Genomic DNA, 23,980 nt, shown 5'->3' on the forward strand with positions numbered 1-23,980 from the left:
AGGAGGACTTGCTGATAAGGATTATAGATGATGCAGATCTTTGTTGCCAGATTTGAATTCCCCCTCTTTTCCCCTCTGTAGTGTAAGAACCTTGCCTTCACATGATTTAACTACTCTACGACTGTTTTATGACCTTTGACTGCCTTCTTAAGTTGAACCAGGATGATTTGTCCTTCAGTCTGTTCTTTACCAGCCAGCTATTTTGACTTGTCTGTACCCATTTCTCACTCTGTATCAGTGATATGCCTTGTTTTTGTTAATAAGAGATCAGATTCTGCTGTGCAAATTCAGTGTTTGAACCTTTACCCTCTAGAACTTGTGCCAATAAAAACTGTCTTCCTGTGCAATCAACTTGGAGAAATGAAGAGCCAAGCTCTCATGAGATCCTCTGTAGCCACAGTTTTTTCTAGAAACTTACCTGAAATTCTTGCTATGTACTTTGAAAACTATTCAATTCCATATGTTCAGTTTCTGAAAGGCCTTATTTATTCAGGACAATATAGTCTCTATTCTGCCCATTCAGAAAAATAGCCCTTTTCCACTTTTAAACTGCACCCTCCCCAACAAAAACCTTTGGGTCATTAAGAAGAATTATACTGAAAAATATGAAGGGTATAGAAACCACCCATGATTCTCCAAGGAGATCTGAGCTGCCATATCAGGACAAACTATAGGACAGTCAGGTTGAATCTCACTGCAGTAGTTGATGTTCTGCCCAACAAGACCCTAGTCATCATCTGTCACACTGCTTACAAATGTTTTTGTAACTCTTCAAGCCTCCTCCGCTGATGTGTTCACTAATATTGTCAGGTGTGACATCTCTAGGTTAGACTCCTCATTTGAGAAACCACTGTTTTAGTTGCTGTCCTTGTAACCGTGGTCATCTCTGCGTAGACAGTAGTAGTTGCTTTGTGTTCTCTTCAGTGGGACAGGTACCTGCTCAAGGAGCCATAGCAGAGAAGAGTTACATACCTTACCTTACAATAAGTGAAGCTCTTCAAGTTGTGCATTTTGTGCATACAGTCCTAATCCTGCACCCCTCTCTTCCCTTTAAGTCCTATGCCCCTGGATTCCACAGTGGAGACAAATAGAAGCACAGATATAGATGCTGCATTCAGACATAAAGGACAAAGTATGAGGAAAAGTATGACATATACTGTATGGACTCTAGTAACCAAAAATCTGTAAACTTAAATATATAAAACACACGCATATCCGCAGTAAAGTGCATATACATAGTGCGTCTTGAAGAAATTCAGCTCTTATAAGGTAAGTACTGTCTCTTGTTTTGTGAGCCACTTGTATTATGTCATAAACTTGCTACTTTTAAAATTTTGTGTAAAATAATGTTTAATATCTAATTGGTATGTCTAGATTTTTTTACTCAAACTGGAAAAAAAAAATCAGTCTCCATCACTACATTCATTTGCTTTTGTGGGCTGTTGCTCAAGAAACCTGTTCATTTCTTCAGATCTCCTATATCAGTCGTTTGTCTGAAGCCTACTACATCTTTTATTTCCCAGAATCTGCTGTTAGTCTGTTTTGTGATGATGGGATAGTATCTTTTAAATTATGTCCAGTACCAACAGATAACTGTGCATCAAACAGGTATTTCTCTCTACTGTAGATAATCTAAAAAAAGTTAAAACTGTAGGTATAGCTGTCAATTTTAGCACTATTACCTTTCTCATCCACTTAATCTACCGTATTTCTGTTTCCAATGGAAGACTAACAAGGCACTGGTTTTGTAAAGGTCCAATGTAATTATTAAGCAGATATCTCCGAGACCCCAAATCTTCAGTGGCTTCCCATGCTTTACTTGCTTTTCTAATCTTTGCATTTATCTCCCTTCAGATCTCAACATCTGCTGCAGTTTGATTGCCCAGGTTAGTGAAATTTTCCCCCTCTATCCAATTCCGTAATGATCCTGTGTACCCGTTTCTTTCCCAGTATTTCTCAATGTTGGTCTGGCAGTATTTATTCTTGGCTATATTGTCCACTTTTAACATTGGGGGTGGTAGTGGGAAAAGAAATAAATTATTTCCTACTTTATACTTGTAATTGTTATGAAAGCATATTTAGACTGTGTTTTCCAAATAAGTACTGGAGAGGAATAAAAATCATAAGTACAGAAAGAATAGAAACTGAAAAGAATAAAACAAATGTTTTCTCTTTTTTTTTAGAAGTGAAAGTAAATGAAAGTTTGCAAAAAAAATACCTTAGGTAGCAGGTATACTCAGGTACCAACAATAAGATGATGTTGAAGGATAAGAGCAAAGCAGTCTTCCTCAGGTCTGTCCAATACTAGCAGATTGAAAAATTTGAGTTAGATTATGATTTCCTTTGTATCAGTCTGTAACAGCAAGCTAGTTAATGTACTCTTGCATAATACAAACTATTCTAATAGCAAACAGAGCATATAGTTTGAAGTCAGATTAAATTGTAAAGTGTAGTCTCTCTTTTTTTTTTTTAATAGTATTTTAATGGTAAACTCAGCATCCTGTCTTTGGATGCTTGAAGCACCTTGACCTGAACTAAACTCTTCAAGCTCCACAAGTGCCCAGAAGCCTGAGATAACAGTTGATGTTTTTTTTGTGCTATCCTAATACAGAGTAAAGAAAACTAGTAATCAAAATTAAGTGAAGAATCCTCCTTCACTAATATACAGACCATTTTTTGTGTCCAGTTTCTGCTTCAAGAAGACCTGCATAGAAATCTTCTTTGCTTTTTAAATCCTGTTCAGACTTTTGAATTTCTCTCCATGTATTTTGAATTTTCCTTTGTGGAAATCCTGGAGCCTAGCTCTTCCCATTTGATTGCCAGTAATTGTCAAGTTGTGAGCTATTTTTCAGGTTCTTTTCTGATGATTGAGTTAAAATTTGTCATTACTACTGAGTGAAATATTTCCTAGAAAAAGGGAGAGGTGGTTTTGGATTGCTCTGGGCAGGAGAGAAAATTGAACATAAATACCTGTATCCTGAGTAAGGGCTATATCTCTGTATGAGGAGGGGAGACTATCATTATCATCTCTTTGTTGTGTTTTAAATCAAAATATGACTACTTCATTCAATTTCTCTGGACCCTGATCTGGTACATATTTGGCAGTATCTTTGGGACTTCCATCTAGAATTCAGACTCTTGCGAGAGCTTTCTTCTGTGTGTCGCAGTAGAATGAGACGGGCATTTCACTCAGCTCTGTGAAAGTTGAGGTGATTGTGACCATGTCCACAAGTAGATCTCTAATATTGAAGTGTTATGGATGGTCTCAGAATTATATGGCAGCTGAATAAAAATTTGAGAATCTATGTTTTGATTTTACTCACCTAAGTCCTATGGTTTAGGGAGTCTAGTCCTGAGACACTTGATAAAAGTAGCACAAATTCTGTTGTGGAGTAAGGAAGTCAACCGCTCAGAAGGTGACAGCATTGTAACATGTAGGTAGATGAATGAATCCCTATTTTATTAATCAGTTAACTCCAAGTTAGTTGCTTATTGTGTTGTACTTCAGCATAGGTAAAAAATACAATCTTAATGCTTGTAAATTTTAGAAGGGGCTACTGTAATTAGCTGCTTTCTTTTCACACAAATGAGTTGTACAATCTTGTCTGGTAATCTTATTTCTAAATTCTACTGGTGAGTTGAAAAATTTACTTGAGGTAAAAGCACTATTTTGTAAAATGGAAACCCATCCTTTTGTAAAAGCTTTTTGTTCCTGGCTAATGACTTTCACTGATGCAAATAAACACTTATTTTCATTCTGATCTTAGTCCAGCTTCCAGTGTTTCTCTTTGCCTTTGTCATCTTCCTGTCTGAGTAGTTACAGAACATAACTTCTCTCCTGATAAGTTTTTCAGTATGGCAGATTCCAGAGACCTTGAATCAGTCTTGTAGCTGTTCAATCTGAGGGGTACTTGCCTCACTTGACTTGAAGACCTTTAGTTTGACTGACTAGTCCATACAGTCCAAAGAATAAGAAGCTTCTCCAGAGAGCAATTTGGAGCACCAGGGTCAGGCTTCTGCATTGCCTCTCAAAGAATCTTTTTTCTCTCTCTCTTTTTTTTTTTTTTGTATCAGTTAGAACTAGCTGGCTAAGGCAGACATCTTAAGTTCAGCAGTGAGAAGACATCCTTTTGTGACATGTAAATACTGTAGCTAACAATATTCTAATAGAAGTCTTGCTTGTTGTATTATAATGGTCTTGGCACTCCCCTTTTTCCACTAACTACTTCATTTAATTGGGTAATACACAGTTAGTCCCACTTGTCCTCCCATATAGTCAACTGGAAGCTTACTTTCAGCTTTGCTGAACTGAATTGTCAGAAGCTAAATATATGCTTTCTATAAAAATTATGAAATATTTCCGGCAATGTCTAATTTAGGCAAAAATAAGGAAGGAAATCAGATATTTAACTGAAGTAACTGTAACTCCTAACAGTTCTTAGTTTACAAAAATCACTTCTGTTAGCATATCTTTGCACTTATTTCTGGACAAATAACTTATGCTGCTATATTTCTCTTCTCAGTATTCTTTTATTGTTTGTAATTTTAAGCTAGGGTAATGAAGTTGGATCTTATTTGTTTGGAAGTCAAGGCCAAGGCGTTATCATCACAAGGTAGAATAGTACAATACATGTGTTTTTCTTTTTTTAAAGTTGAGGAAGACTAAACTGGATGTGTAGCAGCAGACTTGTATTAAAATTTTACTTAGTGTGCTAAATAAAATTAATCCATACTATAAGCTTTTAATTTAATATTATAAAAAGGATGAACTTGCTATATTGGGTTTTAGTTGCTTCATTTCTATTGGCTGCTTTGAGAATCCATCTTAAATTGTGTTTACAATTAGCCAAAGCGGTTTTTTAATAAGTCCATTGCATACAATGTTAATCATCAGAGGTTAATGAAGTATTTTCTTGTTTCTCTGGGTATTTGTACAGGATATCTTAATCCATTGTTTTGATATTCCATAATTTCTTAATCATAGCATATCATATAATATGCTCAGTTTTAATTATGTAAGTTATAACCTGGTAACTTTATCACATTAGTTAAAATGCCACAATGATTTGAAAAGAATTACTTACATTACGCTTCTAAAATTTAAGTGGACATGTCAAGAAATTCCTTCCTTCAGTCATAAGGTTACTTTTAATCAAATGTGCAGCAGAGTTTTACCAAGCCAGAGCTGCAAAAAAAAGTTTGCAAGTTATAACACTCAGTAAGTATCTATTTGTGACTATACTAAGACATCTGTCAAATCACTTCATGAATCATAGAACGTAAGACTGGAGGTATCCCAGTACCTTATCCAATTTACCCAGTGTTTTTGAGTACAGACTTACTTTGGTAAAGGACCTCTTTAAATATTTCTTTTTTAATCTTTTTTCATAAGTCATGCTTATCAAATTTCTGCTTATTGCCTGATCTTTCTTTTGGATTCTGTACACATAATCCATGTCTTTAATAATGAGTAATGACCAAAATAGGACATAATTCTTCAGCTGAGGCCTTACTGGTACTGAGCAGTATGTGAAGGTCACATTATGTCGTGAATTGGTATATTCTATTACTTTTGCAATATGATGACATTATTAGAACATGCTGAAGTTTAATCTGCTAAACCTTCAGTTCCCTTTCTAAAGCGCTGTTGCCAGATCGTTCTTCCATTTTGTATTCATGCATCTGAGTTCTACCTCATATAGTGTTTTTTGAACATTAATGTTTTTAGGGGAACTAATCATATTTATTTCACACTGTTGACTGAGATGCCAGGTTGCCAAGATCATTTTGAATTCCAGTCTTTTTCTTTATAGTGCCTGCAATACTCATCATTTGATGTAATTTGTAAATTGAATAAGTACAGTCTCTATTTCACTGTCCATATCATTAATGAAAATGTTAAATAGTGGTAGATTTGGGTGGGTTTTTATGGAGTCTTCTTTGGCATATTCAATTCTGCAGTGGATCACTAATTAAAAATAGCTTTTCCAAACATTTGAACATCCATCTTTACAGTTGTTCCATTTAAGTCAGGTATTCCAAACCGGCTTATGAGAATTGTTTCAGAGAATTTCAAAACGCTGGCCAAGGTCAAGATTTGTTACATCTGTCCTTCCCTCTGTTGTCAAAGTTTGCTACCCACCATGTAATAGAGAGAAATTATTTGTTTTCACACAAATTTATGTTGATCCTTACTTAGCTTATGATGTTATCTGTTAGATGTTTATGAATAGTTCTGGTTTTGTTTCCTTTTCTGCTGCTGTTCTGGAAATTCAAGTTAATGTGATTGACCTGTAACTCTCTAGGACTTGCTGATAGTAGCTAATTTTGGACATAGTGGCTAGTTGAGTTTTGAGTAAGATAGATCCAGGAAACATGGCTTCAGGGTCACAAGGAACAGACAGAACTGAGAGTAAGTTGTGGCTTGTAGTCACAAATGGGAATAAATTTAAAAAATGCTTAAAAAGGGTAAGTTATTTAACAGTTTAACTCTCAGCCCTCGTGTATGTAACACTTCACTTCTTACATATCCCTGGCTTTATTCCTCATCCTTGTTCTTAGTCCCTGTGAGCTTCCCCAGATACAGGTGTGCCTTATTTGTCTTGCTGCTGCTGCCCAAGGCACACCAATCCACCAGTATCCTTGTGCCCATTTCTTTATGGTGTCTCTTGCGGCTCCAGTGGGATCCAGTCTCTCTTGGCACCTCCAGGAGCTACTAGTGGAGGATAGGACCTGAAGATATCCTGAGAGATGACATGGAGTGGAAGAGGGAAAGAGTAGAAGTCATGGACTGTCTTGTGCTGCAGTGTGGGGGTTGTCCCCCATGCTTCAGGCCTTTCTCAGTCCCCAGCATGCTTTCTTGCACTATTCCCTGAATATCTTTCAGGCTTACCAATTGGCATTCACCCTCTGAAGACCTGAGAACTGGTTTAATTGCTTTAAAAATGATTAGCATTTGTGACTTTAAGCAGAAAAACTGTTTATTGGTTAACCATTGTCTTGGTTTCTCCAATGGAAGTTTTATGCTATTGGTTGCCTATTTTGATCTCTGGGATCATGCTCATCTTTCACATGCTCTTAAAGATAACAGCTCTGAGATTTTATTTTTTTTTTTATTATTTAGGGCAAATTTCTTCAGGACTAGGTATTTTTTGGGGGAAAAAACAAACAATTTTAGCTATGTAATTGTCAACCTGAGTGTTTCTTAATCTAATCTGAATTCTTAACCTTTTTTAATGTTAAATAGTTTTAACAGTTAACCTGTTAACTGTTATGTTCAGTTTTACTTAAGAAATTCAGATTATACTTGTTCTGAATCTTCATGATATATGGATTATTCTGTTTAATCTGCTTTACTTAGTTGAATAATAGAAAATTTCTGGATTGTCATGTAATAATCACCTTGTTTCTTTAACTTTTCTCCTTGTTCATTATGTAGATTAAATTGATCAGAGATAGAAAGAGGTATTATCACTGTTGTGGCAGGTATGTAAACAGGAATTATCTTGACAATGTATATATGCATATTTTTGTCATGTGAAGGAACTTAGTTTCTAAAAAATGCTACTGTAGCCATCTTGGGACAATGGCACTCCCTTAAAAATGGATTGCATTAGGTATTAGTAATGCTATTTCATGTCCCTTAACATGAAGACCATTGTTTCAGTAGATGTTCAGGAGTCAGGAGTTGCTGGTTCATTTGCTAGTTTTTGGCTCATCAGTAAAAGTTTCTTTGATGGAGTCTGGACCAGAAATGTATTTGCACTAAATGATTTCCCTTGTGCCTAGTATCTTACAGTTCTCTGGCAACCAAGTTTCTTTCTCTGATTTTGTAGTGTTGTCACGTGTTTCCACCCATCCACCCCGGCCCCCCTTTTTTTCTGGTGAGTCCTAGAGAATAAACAGCGACTTGTCCAGAGTTAGTTTATGCTTTGTTTTTTGGCATATCCTGGCACTTTCAATCTTCCAGGACAGTTCACTGCAAAATTCTTTATATATCTTTATCAAGGCACCAGTTAGTATTTTTCTCTAGGCCTTTGAAGGAATCTGCTTGTTCAGTCAGGCGTGTGGTTGACTTGTTCATTGAAAGAAGGCTGCTGTGTGATGGCACTAACAGCACAAAGATTTGTGCATCATCAGTAAGGCTGTCCTTTTTTCAGGAGATGTGTGTGAAATAAACATAAGCTTTTAGTTTGCTGAAATTTGGAGGATCTAACTGTGGTCTTGAAGATGAGCACCCGTATAATTTTACTACATATACCTGCTCCAGTTGCGTCCTGTCAATTGCTAATACCCTTACTTGGACATGCACTTAGTTTATTTTTGTCTTTTGCCTTTTTTGCACTTGCAGCTTGGAAAAAAAAAATATCTTGAGTGATGGAATGACAAGGCCATCATGTCTTCTAATAATACTGAATGGGTTTTCGAAGGCCATGGTAGTAATAATCAAATCAATAGATTATGGAGGTATTGCCGTGCCTAGATTGATGGCTAAGTCTTATACGTTATAGAAGTCTAGAATTATTTTGGGTGCCTGGATTTAAAGTTCTTGCATGGATAAGAGGGCCAATTAAGTACTGAAAAAACAGTATTATTAAAACAGTTCTGGATATTACAAGTGCTTATACCTCAAGGCAGATTCCATACCATAAGCACTATGATAGGTTCCATCTCTGATCACAGTTTTTGCCTGTAAGGTTATGTTTTAGACTCATCTGACACCTCAGGCAAAGCTTCATCTTTGTTACTTACAGGTGTGGCTCACTACTTTGCATTCCAATAAATCAGAGTTTTGCCTGGATTTCTATAGAACTTGTACATTTCTGGAAAGCATGAAGAGTGAAAAGTTTGTGTAGGCTCCTGTTTGGGAAAGAAAAATCAAAACCAAAAGAATCCCCCTCAGCTCTTTCAGGAAATTGTTAATTTGGAGCAGGTAGGAGTAGTATCTCCAATTTAGACAGCACCAGCAGTACTCTGTAAACGTTTCCTTTTATCCTTACACTGGTTCTGAATGAGTGTGGTGTTTAACCCTAGCCAGCAACTAAGCACCGTGTAGTTGTTCACTCACTTTCCCCCCACCCAGTGGGATGGGGGAGAGAATCAGCAAAAAAAAAAGTAAAATTCCTGGGTTAAGATAAGAACAGTTTAATAGGACAAAGGAAGAAACTAACAATGATAATAATAACAATAAAATGACAGTAATAAAAGGATTGGAATATACAAAACAAGTGATGCACAATGCAATTGCTCACTACTCGCTGACTGATGCCCAGTTAGTTCCTGATCAGCGATCCACCTGTCCCGGCCAGCCCACCCCCAGTTTACATGCTGGGCTTGACATCACACGATATGGAATACCCCTTTGGCCAGTTTGTCCTGGCTGTATCCCCTCCCAACTTCTTGTGCCCCTCCAGCCTTCTTGTTGGCTGGGCATGAGAAGCTGAAAAACCCTTGACTTGTTGCTAAATAGTGTTTAGACTAATTGAAAACATCAGTGTGTTATCAACATTCTTCTCCTACTAAACCCATAATGTAACACTATACCAGCTACTAGAAAGAAAATTCACTCTAACCCAGCTGAAACCAGGATAGTGTCAGACATCAGGACTTGAAGAAAACGGTGGGTTTTATGTGCTCAAACTTTTCTAGGTTATATATTGCTGTTGGCCATCTTTTTCAGTGAGAAAGAGATTGCATTGTATTTAGCCTACTAAAGTCTTACTTGATTGCGAATTCCCAAAATGGAATATACACTTCCCAAAATGAAAGAAAGCAGTTGACAGAAAGAATTGTTTTACTAGTTCATTATCACTTCGTTCAGGTTCTTTGTGTTTGGAAAAAGAAACTAGAGCTACACTCAGTTTGCTCTATCTTTGATTTGGTGCATGAATATATTTGAAATGTGTGTGTGTGTGTGTTGAATGGAAGATCTTGGCAAAATCGGGGTCTTGGTTGGATGGAGAGAGGTTAGCCAAGACAGTATATCTGAAAGCGTTCCAGCCACTACCAAGTGGCTAATCTTTCTTCTAGTCTTATCCTAATAGTAATGAGAATTTGGACAGTAAGAACCGAGTTTGTATGCATTACTCTGATAATACAGAGCAAGGGTATAAGGTAGAATGCTGGTGCCAGGGATGCATTCAGTTATATTGTCCACTCTCTATGTCTTGATCTGGAAGATTGGATTTTACAAAGATAACTGATTTTAAAATAGTAAAGAAGCTGTGCTAGTCTGGAAAATCTTGTACTAGTTGGCTCAGGGAAAATTACAGGCCTTTTCTACATTTGGAAAAATCAGACCTGCAATTCAGCATGCACACAGTTCTGACTGAAGAGTTAGCTACATTACTGAGAACAGGCAAAACCCACAGGGAAATGCTTTGGCCTTTGATGTGTCTGTGTGCCTGGGTCCCCATTTGAATGCTGTAGATAATGCCTAAAGAGTCATACAATTACAGCCTGTATAGTTCTGCGGTGACAAGAGCATTAATGCATGAGATGCTGCCTGTGAAGGTTCACAAGTAATTGCCCATCATGGGATTTTTGAGTAGTTCTATCAGCTAAAAATCTGTGGAAATCTTGTTTGATCTACTTCATCATAAATAAATACATTTAACCTATAGTTACAAGAAATGTCTCTAAGTCTGTAATGAGTTAGCACTTAGAGTACTGAATTAATCCTGAATCACTATATTTTCAGATATTCAGTTAATAATACTGCTGTTAGTTACAGCTTACTTAGTGACTGTATCATTGAAGATTGAATATGCTGTTAAGGATCAGAGGGTCAGCTCTGGGATCAGACCAGGTTGCTCAGGGCTTTGTGCACTTGGGTATGGAAAACCTCCAAGGAAGGAGACTGAAGGAGCTCTCTGGGCAGCCTGTGCCACTGCCTACTGCCTTCCTGGGGAAAAAAGTTTCTCCTTACATCTAGTTGGAAGCTCTCTTTAAGGTTATGGTATGCTCAAGAGGAGTGAAACCTAAAAAAATAAATACTAATTTAGATATTTGAAGATTGAGATGAGTAGTGGTTATTTTCCTACTTAAGGTGTTGATTGAATCCAGTGTTTTCCCCCATTGATCTAAGAGGACAGCATTTCACCCTCAGGGTGCTGCTTTGAGAAATTCAGTTACTCAGCTGCAGATGCAGGGTTAATAGTTATCTAGATGTAGAGCTTTATCTTACCTCTTTGAAAGCCTCTGGGGAGTGGATGAATCAGGTCTGTTAATTAAACAAGGTAGAGGCTGCAGAAACATGGAACAGGTGACAAGAATGGCAGAAAACACCTTGGCTTCTCTCATGGGCTGGGATAGCAGGTGTTGACAGGCACATAAAGGTGGGTGTAGGAAAACTGTCAGCTTTTCACCTTCTCACCTTTGACAGAAAGGGAATAAATAGAACAACTTATCTTTTATATTTAAATATCGTTCCAGATGAAAAACTTCAGATTCTGTTCCCAAATGTGTCTTAAAGCAAAGAAAAAAAGCATAGAAAGAGCAAGCTTCTGTCTTCAGTTGAAGTTAGAAGTTAATCTTTAAAAACAAAACCACTAACCCTTGTTTTTATTTCCTTTCTGACAAAATCAATTATATTGGACAAATTAATATTAGATTTAATAGACTTTCTGTGACGTAAATAAAACCCAACTGATTTTTTTACTTAAGAAAATTGCCATCGCTCAGCAAATCCTGTTTATGTTCGGGTCAAAAAAGGCTCTGCTTGTGTACTAACACTCTGGCCAGGAAAGAATCTGGACTATTTTGCTCTGAAAGTATTTACTAAAACTGAACCTTTCCATTTTATAGATAGGAAATCAAGGGTTCTCTAGTTTGAAGTGGTATCACATAATCAGAATTAATAACAAAAATCGGTGTGTAGCTTTTGCCATACAGGTCTGTCAGCCTGTGGTCACCTTGTCTCTCAAATGTTTTTACTACGTCTTTACTTAAAATCAGTTTATTCTGGTTGCTTCTTCACACCTCTGAGTCTTTACAGTTTCTTGTTCAGAACTAGTTATAAGCACAGAGATCACAGGACTACGCAAATTGCTTTTACGTCTTCTAATGCCCACTTTGGCATATTTGGTTTTGTCAAGCATGTTTCAAAAAGTGATTGTGCAAAAAATATTTCTTATGGGTAATTTCTAGTCTTCATGCTTGATTAAAAAAAACAACCCCCCCCCCCCCCCCCCCAAAAAAAAAACCCCAAACAAAACCCAAACACAAACTAACAAAAACTGGTATGAAACCAGAAAGAATATTAAAAAAAAATCCAAATCCATCAAGCCAGTCTTGTGTGTCTGTGGGGGTTTTGTGTGTGGGTTTGCTGTTGTTGTGTGGTGTGTGTGTTTGTTTTTTTTTTTAACATGACTTGAAAGGTTAGAATTACTGACACTGGTAGTTCATCACATTGTAGTTGATAGTCTACTGTCAGTCAGTTGCTTTAGTTCTTTAGGTTGAAGTGGCTGATAAATCATTATTCCAGTCTGCCCTAGTCATTGCTGATGTAGCTGCACCCTCTCCTGGAAGCGCTTGCTGTTGTGTGTGGCACTGCAGGTGGTTCCTGCTCCTCTTCGTCCTTGCCCTTGGATGTCATGGATGTTGGGATGAGGCAGTCTGGAGGGCCCTTCCTACTTGCACTGTCTGGCCTCCAACTCTCTGCCCCTCTGCTTCTTGCTGCTGCCTGGAGCTCCATTGCGAGTTTGGTAGCATGTATCTGTCTTAGTGCACAGAACAGTACTGCGGTGATACTCATTAATCATTCAGTATCTTCAGACCTGAGAGCATGCCCCAGCCAGTGAAGCAACCCATTCTAGACAGTCCTTGTGGATTCTGCGTTATGTTAAATCTATGACTAGTAAATTAGACGTGGTTGCGGAGAACACTTCTAGGTTCCCTTCAATTTTCTTGGTATTAAACGCAGTCTTGCTGTTTTCTTGAATTAAGTTCCTTAATTGTGAATAAAGCAACAACACATTTCAGATTGTTTTTATTGTATTGCACTTAATACTGATAAGCCAGTGTGAAACTTATTTTAAAATATCTGTAGAAGCCGAGTAAGTTAGTTGACCATTTGTAGCCATATTTGTAAGTCTGAGATTCACACATTACTCCTACTTGAGAACTCAAGTTTTCTAAGGTTTATCTTCCTTCTAATTCTAAAGCCAGTTTATTTTCTCAACCTTCTTTTTAAACAGATGAAGCACGTAAAAGACAGATTTGGTGACAGCGTGCCAGAAGAAGTGCTTCTGCTGTGTCTGGGCATTACTTCAGGAGTTGGCAGATTGATCTTTGGCAGAGTTGCAGATTATATTCCTGGTGCAAAAAAAGTTTATTTACAGGTATGTCTTCACACTGTTCTGAAGGCTCTAGTTGCAGGTGCTCTTTTTTTCTCTTTTTAATCCTAAGGAAACATGTCTACTACTTGCTGGCTGTTTTCAGCTGGGAAAGAAAGAAATTATTAATCGTTAGCATGTGAGTGAGAGAACCTTTGGGGATTCTCTAGATTCGGCTTTCCCTGTTTTATCCCATGATTTCATAATGCTTGCAAAAATATTACTTTGTTTCCCTATGTTCTTCTGTTAAGGATTTTGAATCTCTTTATCTTTGACAGATGATAATTTGGTGTTAAGTATGTTCTGTGCATAGTGCACATGGGTAAAGCTATGGGAATATAAGAGGTGCTTAGTTGAGTTTTTGCTGAATGGAGGGGGTTACTTGCAGAAAGAGTCACAGCTTCCAGAAATGCTGAAGCTTGGGGATGAAGGAGGATATACACTTTTTTCCCCTCTGCACTTATAAATGATATTTTTTTTGAGAAAGTAGCAGTGTTAGTGTAGATTTTTGGAAAAGCTTTAGTTAGTAACTTGGATGTTATCAACCACTGCGTGTTCCTGTTTTGTTGTTTTAAAATGAATAACAAGGGAGACATCTAATGGCTATTATCTGTACTACATTATTGAAAACAAAAATTCTTAGGAAAGAACCACCTTTCTGAAGATGGAGTATTTGTTGCCATAGTTAGGTAAAATTAGATTCCCTGATGATAGAGACTGGGACTTTATCTCATTCATTTGCATTGATTTAATACCTATTGTTACACTTTCAGGAAATGTCAAGATAAAAAAATGAAAAGGCAGCATTGAGATGTTATATGATTTCCAAAGCGCAAATACCAAACTTGCAGTAAAACTACAAGCTTTTTAATTCTTTTCCTTGAATAACTAGAACTGAGAACTATGGACTTTTGTTTAGGGCATGAACTAGGTGCTTCTGAGTACTGTTGGTTTCACCTAGTTTTAAGCAGGAAAAACATGTTAACTTTTGCTAAGCCACGCCCCAGCACCTTCAGCTCTCCTGTTTCAAATCAGCATTTTTGAGGGGAAAGTGAATGTTCACCTCAAGTATTATTCTGGCTTGACCAACAGTTCATACTATCATCCTATCTCACGCAAAAACTATTTAAGAATTAATTTTGACTAATGCAAATGAAACCTCTTTTGTCTTAGAACTTTCCTGTCTTATAATTGAACAACTTACAAGAGTTCTACCCAACAAGTTCAACCTTCATGTTCTGTTTCTGCATTCTTTCTTAGGGACCTGTTTTGCTGGATTTTGCTTTATAAATTCTATCTTTAGTAACAGAACAATACATTATGTCTCTTCTGGATACAAAGTTTAGCGATTCTGGTTTTAGTGCTGCTTTTACCATAATGTGATAAAACAAAGAATCTGGTCAACAATATCTTGTTTAGAGTTTGTCTACAGATAACTATGTTACTACTTAGATATAAACTCATCTCAAATAATATTTGTATTTTCTGTATCAGAATACACAGAACTGAGAATTTCTTCACCTCTATCCTTAAGTTCCTATAAGAAGCCCAGTTCTTCAGTGTTTCTATTTCCGTACCATGCTTCAGATGCTTCCCAACAGTTTTTCTTTAGTATGCTAAATAAAGTACCTTACCTAAAAAAATTGTTATGCTGTCTTGAAAGTTAAGTTTCATCTAGCTGTCTGCTTAAAGACTTTTCCTAATAAAGTAATTTATTTAGTGTCACTTATCTGTCAAAAAATTGTGATGTCTACTAGTTTTTAAGTGACCCTGTTTTTCTTTAATGGTCTACAAGTGACCAATGCATAATGCACGTGTCTTGTTTGGAAAATGTGTTTGTGCAGTTAGGTGGGAAATTGGTTTCCTATGCCAACATGTGAATGCTGCATTTTCTTTTTAATTCTGCTTCATTTTGCTGAAAGACAGAGTTTTATTCCTTTAATTTACAAGAAACAAATAATAATCTTAAATTAAATTATAATACAAAATCTTTGTAAGTATGCATGGCTACAGGAATACAGCAAGATACCTTTATGTGGAAAAATTGAAATGAGACTTTAAAATACTACCTCTGTGGAATATAAGCACCCAGAAGTAGTCACTCATAATACTGATATTTTTTACTTAAATTACAACAGTGAGGAGTCTAATTATAGTGGTTTAGCTATATTAAACTTTTGCTATTTTTGTGGCTCTCATTTGTGAAAAGAGCAGAGAGTAACTTTTCAAAAAATGTTGGTGAATGAGAAATGGCCTTACATAATTAGTGCAGGATAGTCCATTACAAGTTGCATTTTGAAAACTTGTGAAATGGGTAGTGGAATTTCTTTGATTGCATGTCATGATAGTTATATTTGTTTCTTTTATCTTGGTTTGTAACATCTGATGGTAGTAATCCACGGAGACTGCTTATATTTATTTTAAAGTAAATATAGGTAGGCAGTTTAATTCACTACAAATGCAAGAAAGCTCATCTGTTCCCTTAATCTTTGCTGATTTGATGCAACATGGTTTTATATTTTTTTCCTTGGTCATGTTTAGGTGGTCTCATTCTTCTTTATTGGCCTGATGTCTATGATGATTCCACTGTGCAATGTCTTTGGAGGTCTCATTGCTGTCTGTCTCTTCATGGGCCTGTTTGATGGGTGCTTCATTTGCATTATGGCTCCTATTGCCTTTGAGCTTGTTGGGGCTCAGGATGTCTCCCAGGCCATAGGATTTCTATTAGGATTCATGTCAATACCGATGACAGTGGGTCCACCCATTGCAGGTAAGTATAGATATGGTCTGTAGCAGTGAGTATGTTTCTATGGTTGCATGGTTTTCTGGCCTTACTTTCCATTCTTACATTGTATGCAGTGCACTTAACTTGGAATTTTCTCGGTACCTACTCCAGAATATATGGTGAATTTAACTGCTGCTCGTGGGTTGTTAATTTACTGTACTCTTTTAAAGTTTGCTTCAGCCTTTTTTTAAGCTATGCAGATGTAAAACTTTCCTCAAAAGAAAGATAGAATTCCAGTTGGATTGAGGACCTGACATTTTCCATACTGTTGAGGTGACAGCCTATATGTTGATTTTGTTACAGAAGGACTCCAAATTAGAATCTGAAAATTAATTGGACTCAAATTTGCTCATGCAAAAACAATTGTGAGGATAAAAGCTCCAGTCCCTTTAATTGCTTCTTATAACACTGGCTTTTTTCATTCTCTGGTGGGACACTGACAAAGTACAGGTTTTGAAGATGAAAACTGGAAGTTATTTGGGAGGTGGAAATAGCTTAAGCTATAATTCTTACCACTGATGATTTTCAATCATAATTTACCCTAAGGTTTTGTGAGTGCTACTGAAAGATACTTAGTAAGACATAACTGAACTATGCAGCATTATAAAGAACAACATTTTGAAGCTAGAACAGCATAGACTAAGTGCTTCCTGATCTGGATACATTATCACAGCTATGAATACTTAAATAGAATTTGATTAATGGGAGGATTTTTTGAGAGCACAATTAGAGTGAATTGTTGGAAAACACACTTTTTAATAAGAGGCTACCAGGAATGCAATATATGCAGTATATCTAGAATAAGATTGAGGCACCTTGATCAAAGGCAAGTGTTACCAAAAGAGGGAGAATTTCTCCAACTCATTCCAAGATTCAAGTGCTAGAGAAGCTAAAATAAGCAACTTTCAAATAGGAAATATGGTATGTGTTTTTAATGATGGGTGGTAACTAAGCAGTCGAGTGGTGACTTACTGAGTTCTTTGTTGCTTGGAGTGTTTAAATCAACTCTGGAATACCTTTCTACCTACATATACCTATGTTTGGCCATCTGGTAGTCAGATTAGTGGTTATAATCATCTGTGCCAGCTCTCAAGTTTCTGAATCCAGAGAAAAGACATGTCTTTTGTAGATTCTCAAAGCCCCATTATTTATCTGTGGTAACTTTCTGTTTTTCCAGGTTTGCTGCACGATCGCCTCGGCACCTATGACATAGCATTCTACCTGGCTGGGGTCCCTCCCCTGATTGGCGGGGCTGTATTATGTTTGATCCCCTGGGTCCATGAACGGCAGAAATTAAAAGAAAGAGCAAAACCTGTTGATGGAGAAACTACTGAGAAAATGCTGGAAAACGAAACCACTTTGGCGTTGGACACTACAGAAAAGCCAGTCAAAGAAATGGAATCTGGTTTTTGATGCTTTCTTTTCCTGTACCAGCCTGACGTTCTTCTACTGAAGCTAGATTTGTACTTTTTGGCTGAAGATACTATAAGATACTAAAGAAGTCTTGAACTATTGCTCAAATTGCAAAACTGCTATAAGAATCTTTTATACCGTTGAACTTTTTTTTGATGAGTCGTTGAGTTTGATTTCAAACCACATTTTCAAGGTATTTGAAGTTTTGTAGCATTAGTGTGTACGTGTGTAGTGATTCTGTGTGTGAAGAGAATATTTTTCTAACTCATCAGAACCTGTTTCTGGAAGTGGTAAAAGCTGTTTTTGGTTCACTGACCCAGGATTCTTCAATAACTTTTATGGTCCTTTCAATGCAGGCTCACCGTGGGTGTTTATACTCAAAAATGTAGTAGCTCTTATGACTGATTTCTTTTGAAGTTTCTCATGCTGTTTTACAGTCTTACAATTCTATATCATGAACATGAATATGCATCTTTTTGATTCCTTTAACTCTTGCTGAAATCATTTTGCATTAGAAAGCTAAATTGTTAAACATCTGTTTTATTTTCTCTAAATACCCCAGCTAGCTCAGTTTGCTTAAACACTCACCTGTTTTTGCATTCACCTTTTCATAGTAGCCCAAACAAAGAACATTAAGGATGAAATTTTTGATGGGCACAGGTTTTGAATATGTGCAAACTAAGCTCTGAGTGCAAACACATTCAGAAGTAAAGCTGCTGAATGATAGATTTTTTTTTTTTATTTGGTGAAGGCAATACTGTTAATGTATATGTGTACTTTTTTTTTTCAGCTAATCCTTGGAATAGCTGGTAGTTTTGAAATTGTACTGACAGCAATACTTTGGAGCAGTGTTGTGAATTAGACTAAATTTCAAATTATTGTGTTGTACTTGTTAGGTTCTTTTTTTAGTCTTAAAACCAAGACAGCTTTAAAGGATACATTCTAAGTGCAATAAGTTTGTTTTTTTTTTTTTTTTTAACGTGGAAATATATACAAGCTATTAAAATGACATTCAATGATTGAAGTTTTTTTGCACTAAGTGAACATGCAGGTTTATTATAGGTCTTTACAGCTGTGTTCAGTTGCCTGTAGGATATAGCTCCACATTTCATTCAAATATAAAGAAATGTCTTTATGTCCTATTTCTTGCTTAACATACTAAACGTATGACCCTATTACTTATGTATTCTTAGGTGTTCTGCACTGTTTGTCAAGCAGGTATTTCTGAAAACCTCTTTCTCTGAAAAATATTTGAAAGCATAATACTTTGAGATGAAAACACTGCTTTTCAGTTTATCATAAAACACTTCCAAGTACATTGTTCATTTGTGGATATGGATCGGCAATGCAGTGGAATACTTAATCATTCTTTATTTCAGGTCTACTCAATAACAATAATTTCTGTTTTCTTCTTTAGAAGTGTCATAGCAAAGAGTAAACTAAATGTGATCTGAAGACAAAATGCACATTTAAGTGCATTTTCTTAATTAGTAACAATACCTGTTCTTTACATAAGCCACGGAGGCATACTGTTTTAAAATCATAACTTTTATTTTCTTTTCTATTTTTATTATTTTTTTCCCAGTTATAGTAAATTGCTCAGAAAGCCCATGTATGTTTGTGATATAAAACATTATATTAGCAATACTATTGCATAGAATGTTTATATCTATCAACTTATAAAAGTTCTGTTAAAATAATCATGCAAAGCATGCTAATTATTGGAGACCAAAGCTCATAATTTTTTCATATTGCAGAATTTCAATCCCTGCTTTACGTGAGTGAGTTTTAAAAGAATTGAATCTTAAAATGTTAGAGGTGCATGGGAGGGACTCGGAGGTGGGAAAAAAACCCCAAACCAATCTGTAAAACAGGTCCCTTTGGGTTCACTGGGACTTGTGCTTCTGCACCTCATGAGTACTTCTAAAACTTTGATTAAAATATTCATAGTATTGTTAATTGACTACAAAGTGCTGCCTTCGCTACAAAAATGATGTTAACAGCCTATGCTGTTGTTGTCTGAAGTATTTCTGTAGAACATGTTACTCAGTACTATCATCTATTTGGGCAATGCAAAAGGTGTTAAGTGTGGTAAAAGCCTGTTGTTTCCTATTGCTTTGTTATGAAAAAATAGTATTCATCACAGATCTTACATTTCATGTGTTGTAGTGTTGAGTTTTTAACCAAAAACAAGGCTGCTTTTTAGCACTGATGCAATTTGAAATCATTGTGACCAGGTATCTTGATGTATTTGTGGCATCTTCCTGATTTGCTGCTCTGTTTCTATATAAATTATCTGGGAGAGAATATAAAGTAATTGTTGTTAAGTTTTAGAAATAATACAGAAATAGTATGGATTAATTATTGCCATACCCTTTAAAAACATACCTGTACATAAAAATCCAAACTCTCATATTTGAGTAACTAAAAATGTAAATTATGCTCACAAATATGAAAGACACATTAAAAAAAACAAAAACAAAAAACCAAAAAAAACCCCAAAAACCAAAACACACAAAAAAACCCCCAACCCCAAAACAAAACAAAAACCAAACGCAGAGACTTTAGAAAGAGGGTATGATGAGTGAATAATTGTTCAGGAGTGATTACTATGTTAAAACCAGCTAGTGACTGGGATGTCAGACAAGAGGGAAACAGAGTTTAGGGGTAAGGAAGCTATGTTGGTGTGATGATGTTGGAATAAGGAACCTATTTCTGAAGCCTGTGCTTGTTTAACAACAATGCTAAAATTGGAAAGGCTTCAGAAAAAAATGACTTTTCAGGAAAGGTAAAAAAAAGTAAATTAATGCATGAGAATTCTGTTAGCATCTTTACCGTTAGCTTGTATGTATGGGGAAAATGTCCAATAGAAAATGTTCTTTATTGGACATAAGCATAAGAAGATTGTGTTCTAAAGCTAGGTAAGATGTAGGTTAAATGAAAGTGAAGTTCAGATTGTTAGCGGTGAGGCTAACCATTGAGAAACTTACTTAGAGATATAGTGGATTCTGTATGCCCTGAGGTTTTAAAAATAAGCTTAGCTGTCTCCCTTTAAAAAAAACTAAGCAAAACCCAGCCGAACCCCAAACACAAAAAACCCAACACAAATAGCAACTATTTAGTACATTTATGAAAAAATGATTGAATAATGTAGAAACAGTTGCTATCCTGAAAACTAGGAGAGAAAAGCACTGAATAGTCAATTTTTATTTTGACTGAGTAAATGTAAATACATTTTTGTAACAATTTAATTTTTGTTACGAAAACCTGTTCATGGGAAACCTGCTGAACTCATATTTTGATGACCTAATTCATGCCAGATTTAATCTTGTTGGGGATAGATTCTAAAATTAAAATACTAGCTTAGTTCAAGAAAACCCTTAAATCATTCAGATTTATTCTTCTCTTCAGAACAGTTCATAGAGTACTTTTCATAGACATTGTTCTCCCATCCTATAAACAGAGTCATCGTCTTTTTTCTGTTAAATGTTCTCAGGGTGAGCTTCAGAAGAAATTGGGTAGAAAGAAGTTCACTTAAAATGGCAGTGTGAAATTTCCAGTCCTACTTGATGCTGTAATTGAATACACCAGATCTTGAAAACCAAGACTAATTTTGAGCAAGGGGCTGGTTTTGTGTGTGGCTGACACTTACCTCTTTTCAGTAGGTATGAGATCCTTGTAAATCTTAATATAGCTGTTCAGCAAAGAGTCTTAAATAATGAAAACCCTTCAGGTTCTTATTTACATCTAAGCTATGCAACAATATACAATGTATAATTAATAAAGTATTGTTGGATTTATTCTGGCTACATGTTAGAAGACCTGTACAAGTCTCAAACCAAGACTTCAAGTTAACATACTCTTTGTTAGAATTTCTTTCATCCAGATCTTTGTCTGTTCAGCATTAATGTTTAATTTTTTTTCCTAAGTTTTTATTTTCAGTGACCATTTATGGACCTTCCTAAATTGTTCACTGAGCTCAAAGATGACATAGCCATTCTGTGGCCATCCTTCAGGGTATATTCAGGATCAGATGAGGTAGACAACTGACATTTTTCTCCTTTGGCTCTTCATGCGCAGTGTGGGCATATACATTCCCCACTTCCCTTTGGAGACGCTGGATTGTCAAAGCTGGTGCACACTATATTGGATATGTATAGTACTGTTCAGCCTTCCATTCTCAAACTTCTTCCCTGCATTGAACCTTTGAATAGCCATAGCCTGACAGACTAGGCGAGATTTTGTGAAGTGGGAGATGTGAGGCTGGATCAGTTCACAGGAGTGCTGAAGGCAGTTCTCACACATACTAGATGAATGCTTTGATCGTGTGCTTATGATGTAAAAAATGAACACTACCATTCCAAAACAAAAATGCCCAGCTCAGTTCTTTGCGTCAAGTAGTACATGCCAAAGGGACAGAAGATGCTTCCTTGGAGCCCCAGAGGAAGTACCTACGGATGGGAATCAATACTACCATCCTTAGAATCATCCTTAGGGGTGAGCTGGAGCAGCTGGGTTCTCGTGGTGCTGACGTGGGGCAGCGCCCTGCTTCGCTGCTTGCTGCATGGGAGCCCACGTAGAGGGGCTCAGCCGTCCTCTCTGAGCTGGGAGCAGAGGTGCTGCCTTGCCTGGGGCCCGGGTTCCCCTCTGGGGAGCTGGAAGTGTTACGGAAGCTGACTTCCAGGCATCTTCACTCTCCTGTTGGAACTGACCCTCTGATATGAAGAGCATGTGTACGTATGTATATATAAATACAATGCATTTTGACCAGGGCATACACAAACATTCTGCATTTAACTACAGGAGCTGTAGCACTGGAATGTGGGAGACAGCTGAGGAAAAAGTAATTGTTTTCATTTGTGTGTTTCACTGTTGACAAGCACAGCACCGTTACCCTTCCAGACAGCCAGTGAGTTTCTAGTCGTGTAAACTTTTGTCATATTTCTGGTATGCCTTTTAGTCTTACATATGTATATTGTGTCAACATTTTTAATGTTTCAGAACTGCATATGCTAAGATTAGAGTGATTTTATACTAAAATGTGTGCTAATATTGATAACACTGACATGTTTAAGTATCTTTATAGACATCATCTTTTGTATGTTGTTTTTGATATTAAAGGATATACCTTTTGCTAGCCTTAACTCCCATTCTTTAAAGTTCTGCGTTGTTAGAAGGGTAAGAAATGAATGTCTAATGTTTTTCATGGTGCTGAAGTAACTGTGATCAGTCTCAAATTATTCAGAATAAAGATGGTAGTTCTTAAGTGCCCCATTTGTTACTGCATGCATCATTTTTAGTCTTGTTCTCCTATAAAAATTGTCATTTTTTAAAAGTAATTTTACATTGTATTCTGGTAATTATTGAATCCTATGTGCAGACTTTATACAAAAGTCTTTACAGTTTTTATTACCACTGTGCTGATTGGAATGTCCCCATTACATTTGCCCCCAAATTAATATATGGTGCAACCAGTTCATTCTGATTGCACTGACGATCCATTTTAAGACCAGTGGTTTACAAACTTAAACTACTGAGTTCCAGAGTTACATGCTTCTGTAAATTTTATCTACTCTATTTTCTATTCTGGCATTTAATACCAAACAGAACAGTTGCATTCACAAAAGGCAGAAGTAAAATTGAGGGAGGGAGGGAAACTGTAGTAGAATAGACTTGAGTGGTGTTTTTAAAGAATTTTGTGGGTGGTCTTTTTTGGTGTTTTGTGTTTGTTCCCCCCCCCCCCCCCCCCCCCCGAACTGCCAGTATAACTCAGTGGACCTTTGATCATTTACTGGCCTACTACCAATTTCACCTTGACTTACCTTGGCAGTATGAAGTGTTTCCTCATTGACAGCTTCAGTAAATCACAGGAGTTCATTCACCTTTCCTTTGTAGTAGGGCAAAATATTTCATTTTCTTTAACAAACATATCTGATGATAAGGGGGAAATACTCCCATTCCACCTGGGGTTGTTCTCTAGACTGCTTGTATTTCAAATTAAAATTTGAAAAAGATGCCCGAAACCTTTATGAGAGCCTGAGTGCTGTTGCCATTTGTACATTCTTAAGGTACAAAACTTATTTGTAAGTATGTAAAACAAAAATGAGAAGATGGCTATGGAATGTTTCAAATACTTTTGTACCTTTTTCAGGAAGCTATTTTTATACCAGCATTTATCATGAAAGCTAATTAACAAGGCAAAATACTAACACCTGGAAATGTGGTTTAACTTGTATATGATTTTCAGAAAAGAAATACTGTTATTTTATACTTGAAATTATTTTATTTGGAATACCTTCTGCCGATGGACCTATGACCAGAAGCTCAGCAGTGTTCTGCAGATGTTTAACAGTAAGACTTTGCAGTCCTTGCAAAGATCTGAACAGTCAGATTTAAATGTTATCTTGCATGGTGATTTGTTGTAGCTAGATTTTTTTTAACGCATGCC

The 23,980-nt window shown here is 36.5% G+C and overlaps 1 protein-coding gene across 1 annotated transcript in view; it reads left to right on the plus strand.

Moving 5' to 3' along the window:
- Window positions 1-22,801, plus strand: part of SLC16A10 (solute carrier family 16 member 10) — a 77,006-nt gene extending 54,205 nt beyond the window's left edge. Inside the window, exons 4-6 of the mRNA XM_029999659.2 lie at window positions 13,197-13,340; window positions 15,876-16,104; window positions 17,297-22,801. Of these exons, the coding sequence (XP_029855519.1) occupies window positions 13,197-13,340; window positions 15,876-16,104; window positions 17,297-17,532 (609 nt within the window). The 3' untranslated portion in view covers window positions 17,533-22,801. The remainder of the gene's footprint in view (window positions 1-13,196; window positions 13,341-15,875; window positions 16,105-17,296) is intronic.
- The last annotated feature ends 1,179 nt before the right edge of the window (window positions 22,802-23,980 follow it).

The sequence above is a fragment of the Aquila chrysaetos genome, chromosome 2, assembly GCF_900496995.4.
Source record: "Aquila chrysaetos chrysaetos chromosome 2, bAquChr1.4, whole genome shotgun sequence".
Classification (NCBI taxonomy): domain Eukaryota; kingdom Metazoa; phylum Chordata; class Aves; order Accipitriformes; family Accipitridae; genus Aquila; species Aquila chrysaetos.